General features: G+C 40.5%; 1 protein-coding gene across 1 annotated transcript; it reads right to left on the reverse strand.

Moving 5' to 3' along the window:
• Positions 1–321: 321 nt before the first annotated feature.
• Positions 322–5,552, reverse strand: LOC119501035 (immunoglobulin A1 protease autotransporter). The gene is made up of 11 exons (XM_037791112.1): positions 5,434–5,552; positions 5,277–5,319; positions 4,940–5,195; positions 4,773–4,846; positions 3,024–3,096; positions 2,821–2,908; positions 2,674–2,730; positions 2,499–2,570; positions 2,258–2,405; positions 1,523–1,610; positions 322–1,432 (listed from the first exon to the last, which is right to left on the reverse strand). The coding sequence occupies exons 1-11, from the start codon at positions 5,466–5,468 to the stop codon at positions 1,350–1,352; spliced, it is 1,017 nt and encodes a 338-aa protein (XP_037647040.1). The 5' UTR covers positions 5,469–5,552; the 3' UTR covers positions 322–1,349.
• Between the last annotated feature and the right edge of the window lie 1,070 nt (positions 5,553–6,622).

Here is a 6,622-nt window from a genome sequence, read left to right on the forward strand (position 1 = left end):
AAGAGAGGCCTTCCCTTGAAAGTAAAAAGGCTGTCAGTGGCTTTGCAAACTTCTTTATATTGTTGGCGATTCATTTAAGCCTCATTTCTTTGAAACTTCTATTCATTTGGATGCTAAAGCTGCCCTCCTCTCACCCCACAAGCATCAAGCCTCATTTTCATCTAAATAAGAATCGATCTTTCCTGCTGTGCACCATCCTCCCTTTACACACAACTCTCACGGTCACAACCCCGCTTGTCTTCTCCGTGCTTGTCCCTGTGCTCTCTAGTCACTCCCTTGAATACACTCGCAAGGAAAATTCAGCATGTTGGAGACCGTATCTGCAGAGCACAGAAAGTCATTATTTATTGTTGGCAATGGGCAAAAGAAGGGGGTTTTCTTCTCGCTGTGATCATCAGAGAAAAATTAACATTAATGAGTGAATGGGTCCAAGAGATAGGAGTGATAGCGAACAAAGCTTTGACTGACTGGTACAATGTCAAAGCTTCGTTCTGCATCAGTGACCCAGCCAAATGCAAGAGATGGGGGTGAGTCACTGTGGGGGAGGGGCCTCCTCCTGAATGGTCAGGGGACACTGATGGAAGTGAAATAGATGCAGCACCAAAAGAGAGTAAATGTGACTGAGGATAAGCATAAAAAAAGGAATGTAAATAAACTAAACTGTAGAGCATTATCCTTCTGTATTCAATAATCTTTAGTTAATGCTTTAATGTCAATTTAAATAAAAATAAAAAATTGGTTCTTCACAGGTTTAATGACACCATGCATAACAACATGGCTCAGCTTTAAGATATTTATAAAATAGTAGTAATAAGACCACTTTAAAATGGCACTACATCCAATGACTTCAAATATCAAACCTTTTTTTAAAGACAAAATCTGTTTGGTTTCCGATTCAGTCATTATATTTGAATATTTCTGTTTATTTTATGACCTTGTTTAGCAGGATGTCTTCTGAAACATTTGTCTGTTTGTTTATCCTTAACGGCTGACACTAAAGTCTTAACGGTTTCCGGTTTTACAGGTAAGAATACACTTAATTAGGGCCCAACAGAAAAATCCACTCTGGCCAAGCTTCTCATAATATTGTATAGCCAGCCACTGCCACCTGCTGGTCAAACACATGGATTACCTGCTGACGGAGGTGGTTTTATTTGACACAGAAAACATAAAATTAGAGTATTTTTATACAATAACACGAGACAACAAAGCCTGAGCACAGAAATGACATGTTCCCAAATCACATAACATCGAAATTACCAGAAAGCACAAATATATGAGCTTCATATACAAGTCATAAAGAGTCATGGTCCATTAGATGATTGATTGCTTGCCTCCTGCCAGAGTGACTATGTAGTTGCCGAGGATAAGGGTGCTGCCATGAAGTTCCTGATGAAGTCAGGTGAAAGATCCTGGAATCCCGCCTCTGCCGCTGTTAGAGAAAAAATAACCAGATTAAATGTTAAATTGCCACATCATTGTTTATTCTATAGAAAAGATGAAATGTGAATAAAATAATTACCCAATCGGCCACTGGTCTCTTTCACCAATAACTGGGACTGCTCCTTGATGGACAGAAGCTCTCTAACCATCTTACTCTGAGTGTCCATCTAAAAAAAGGAATAACTGATTACAAAACATGGTCAATCAGATAAAATATAAATTCAGTTCAGATGTTCATTGTTGAACAGGTCCGATGCCTTCATATTTGAGATGTAGTCCGGGTACTTATAGTCCTTAGTGTTCACATTATTCATAACCTTATTGATTAGCTTCGATTAGTTTACTTTGGTAACCTACGTTACCGCTTTTTGCAGCGGCTGAGTGGATGTTTCCATTTGAAAAAATCAAAACACAACGCAGATGGACCTGCCCTTTAAATATATTGGCAGCACTGTCACCTTGGACTGTTGGGGAGATGACAAGCTAATAAACATTTCTGAACTGCAGAGGATGGAGGATGTCGCCAACCTCTCAGTGTGCCAGCTCTGGAACTGTCCACAAGACGGGGGAATGAATCCCCCCCCCCATAAAATTAAGGCACTTTCCCTTTTTTGTGGACAGCACTTAAGCTGCCCATAAATCAGTAGCATCTGCTTTGTTCCATCACTCTCACCGCAGCCAGATTCTATGTTTTACTATACAGATGATATATAGGAACGATGAAGTAACTATAAATTAATTTTTTTTTAATTAAATTTTTTATTTTTCATATTTGTTTTTTAGCAATGATATAAAAATCAAATTTCCAACATACAATCATTGTCATAGTGTGGAGCATGGGCTGTTGTCTACTCAGGAGGCCGTGGTAGTCGGGTTTACTCTGTATGAAATGGTACTGGGAGGACTGGGCCACAGATGTAGAGTCTAATGATACGCCTTGTTCCTGGCCTTGCTCCACTTTCCTGCAACGAATAAAAAGCACATTATTGACACACAATTGCGATTTTTGACACACTCTTGCCACAGTATTCCTCAATGACAGTACACATGTTCACCTTTTCAATTCCTCTGCTTTACTCCGGTGTTTGTTCAACAGCGCCTCCCAGGATTCACTTTCAGCCTGGAGCCTAAAACACAGCACAGGCTGGTAAACAAAAGGTCACACCATCTGTGTTTTTAAGTTTGAATGAATACTTTGTATGTGCCGTAGTGATGTTAAGAACAACGTGCCTATTGATGGCTTTCTGGACTTTTTCCATGGCTTTTTGCACGACAGGATCACTAGAGCTGAAAGCAAGTAACAGAGGCATAAATAAATATTAATTTGTAGGTAAAAACAAAACAAAGTACAGAACAAATCAAAAACAGCTACAATACCTGGCTGCTCTAGCAGGGGGTTGATCACCCCCTCGTTCACTGCGTATGCTTTTGGCCAGACAACCCCACTCTTTCTGCATGTGCTCAACTGCACGAAGGAAGGATAAAGAAATCATTTGAACTGAATATTTCAATGACAGTATTTTGTTGAAAGTAAAGAGCTCCATGAAATATGTACCAAATGAAGCAGTGCAAGCACTAACCTTGTTTTTGAAAAGACTCTGGTGAGGCGTTCGGCACAGTCTGCAGCGAATTTTGTGTTCTTTCTATTGCCAGCTAGAGACAGAGCAGAGGTGATTAGACAGAGATTCATTAGTTTTAGAGACTAATTAAAATTAACTGTATGTTCCCCTCTAACCTAATGCAACCCAGACCCGTTCAGCCTACTCATTATAGATAAAGCATTATCCTCCGGAGTACTTCATCAGGACATCTTATGCACAGTAGGTAGGTACTCCTGAATAAAACCACAACATCTGATATGTCTCTAAAGTTGTTTTAAATTTCAGTGAATCTCATACTTTTTTCTTATAACACCACTTTTATTACAATGCAAAAGCTCTAGTCATTACTTGCAATCTAATAAGTGTGCCTTTTTTTAAAAAATGTTTCAGTGATGTCAGTACTAGAGTGCAAGCCCATTTATTTGTTAAACACCAACTGGCTCCTTTTTAAATCATCTTTCCAAATATTTTCAGTTAACCCTCTGAGACCCGCCGACTGAGACAGACTTTACTGTCTTTCAGAGGCTGTAGCAGGTTTATTCTTAGAGCTAAAGTAGTACAGATATCATGTGAAACCAGAAAACCACAGGAATCCATTGGTACCAACCATGTCATATTAGCTTATAAGGAAGGAGGCTACATAACGCTCCATAGTTAGGCTAAATTTTGGCGATGGAAAAACTGGCATGTTGATATTCAAAGGAGTCCCTTGACCTCTGACCTTAAGATATGTCAATAAAAATAGGTTTTATGGGTACCAACGAGTCTCTCCTTTACAGACATGCCCACTTTATGATAATCACATGCAGTTTCTTGCATGTAGTATAAATGTGTTATTTATATACTTCCATCATAATGTTCTAAACCCTTATACACTTTCACAATTTTGTACACCACTTTGAATGTAACATCTACTGTTGACCTGCTATCTCCCCCTATAGACCCCCTGTACCCTCCCAAAAAAGACAAAAACTGGTCTATTGTGGGTCTCAGATGGTTAAGTGAAAAAATATCTCATACAGACAATATCAGAGAGATAAAAAGTAACCTACGGAGCCTGCTTATTTAATTTTTTCCCCCGATTTCCCCGAACGGCTACGCTGTTCAGACTCAGACTCCAACACAAACTACACGGAAGCACCAAACTGCAAAGTTATATCTAGGGAAGCCCGTCTTGCAAAACAGTGTTGGCCGCGGTCGGAGGACGAAGGGGGAGACCGTAGCTTTGGTCTCACACGCTGCGCTCGTTCTCGCGCTTTCGCTCCACTCTCACGTGCATGTGTGCACACTACACACTGCAGAAGAGTTACTAGCTCTGAGAATATCTAGTAAATGTACAGTGGACGTTTGCGCAGAAATAAATGCTGACCAACAGAGGTTTCCCGTGCCTTGTGAAGTGACAGGACTCCGCAAGCGAGAAACGTTATCGTCTCCGACCAAAACTCCGGTGGATCAGCAGTGATTCATGGAGAGACCTTCGTCTGGTCAGCTAACATTACTGCAAAGCAGGTGAAATATAGAGTGATATTGTGGTTTTAGCTGACGTGTGTCGCCTCACTGTTATGAGTGATGCTCGTTCATGTTTATGTAGAGCGAGCACAAGCCCGAGCAACAGGAAGCTGACTTTCGTTGACTTACCGGCCACAGGTGTTGCTGTTAACAAGCATTTCTGATTCTTACAAACAGTCCCTTTAATGTACTTCTATATTATGACCCTACAACACTCACCCTCATTGAAGCCTCCATCAATTTCTCGAGCCTCTCTTGCTGTGATAAGGATGCAGGTATGCTCCTGCACAAAACTACAATAGACACATAAATAGGGATTTTAAACAAACAAAACCCAATGAGTAGTCTTTCCTGGTTTTAAGGTACAAGACAGCCTGACATCTCACCCTGATAGGGGTTGGGGAGGGCGGGCAGAGAGCGTCGGGTTATGGTGGCTCTCCTCCAGGACTTCCTCCGTGCAGTGGGGTTGCCGGTGGGACTTGAAGGTCCCTCCTTGTTGTCTGTCTGCATCTCTAGCTTGTCTGTCTCTGACTGTCCTTCCCCAGCATCTGTCCTCTGTGTGGTGGGGGATTTGTTCGGGGGAGCAGTGCTGGGGCTTGTGGAGGAGCAACTTTTCAATGATGTCTGTTTCACTGAGTCGACCTTTGATTGAACAAAATAGCAAAGTAGCATTGAGTGATACCAGCATGTTGTTAGTTTAGCTAGTTAGTTAACAAGTCTTACCTCATTCTGAGTAACGTTATCATCAACAGCGACACTTCCGCAACTGCAAGGACATTTTATTCATTTAAAAACCAACGCTTTTCTCATTACAGGCTAACTTTTGATGCTAAATCGGTTGTCGGAACAGTAAAATATAAAATAAAAACACGATACGAACCTTTCTCGCTCAGCTTCCGAATGTTTTTCCGCCATTTTTTCTTTCAAATAGTTCTCTTCGCAGCGCGCGCCCAACAAGCCGAACCCCTTTTCTGCCCCTAAGCATCATGGGAAATGTAGTGTACAACAAGCATTCATTCGAAGGCACCACTTGTAAATGATATTAGCTGACAGGAAGTAAACATGGACCGAAGCTGTTGCCTAGCAACGCAATTCCATTGCAGTTCTGTTGAAATGCACTAAAACGGAGCGTTTCAGACGGAGAGTAAATACAGGCATATTCAGGCAGACAATAAAGTGGAAAATAAAGTTTTTTGTTTTTTTTAACATTACAGCATGTAAACATGTTCTAGTAGAAACACAGAATACAAGTATGAACCTGAAAATGAGCATGATATGGGACCTTTAATATATTTAAGACAATAATGTATTAATTGAAGACTCCAGGAAATCTAGAGAGGTGGCCTCGATGGTGGAGAAATCCAATCATCTAGTTCTGAAGCCCCCTGGATCAAGTTAAGAGCAGGCGTTGACCTACTAGGTCAAAGGGTCAACCCTGGCCTGATCCTCTTTGTATATATTGGTTGGATTTCTGAGATCTAGCTGAAGAGTTCTGGTGCTTTGGCCTCTTGAGTTTATAAGACCTTGTGCTCCACAGCTTTGACCTCCTTTATAGCATTTCACAATCACTGGCTATTTGTTTTTTTTGCAATATAGACGTGTTATTTGCTTTGAGTGTAGTCCAGTCATGATTACTAGCTAAAAATCGCCCTTCTCTCCCTTATCTATCCGTAGCTACCCAACACTTACCAAAGTTTTTCAGGGAACCACACACCTATGTTACACCATTTTCTTGAGTTTTTCATTATTTCAGTTCCCCTGATCTCTTAGTTATGACATCCTAATCAGTACATCCATTACGGGTATTTCCTGACCCCTGAATGTGATGTTTACATAGATGAACAAACACATAGATAAATAATGATATACTAGTTCTAGTAAAACTTCATGGCTGTTCCATTTTAACAAAGCATCTTTAATTTTTAACAGTCACTTTGAGCATTTATTCCAGCTCACTTTATCCTGCTGAAATGTGTTCATAAGCACCATAAATTACTATGGTAACTATGTAAGTGTACCCACGTGAAAACAAATTGGGTGCAATATCCACAAACAAATCAAGTATAATA

This window comes from Sebastes umbrosus, chromosome 14 (assembly GCF_015220745.1).
Source record: "Sebastes umbrosus isolate fSebUmb1 chromosome 14, fSebUmb1.pri, whole genome shotgun sequence".
NCBI classification, from domain to species: Eukaryota; Metazoa; Chordata; class Actinopteri; order Perciformes; family Sebastidae; genus Sebastes; species Sebastes umbrosus.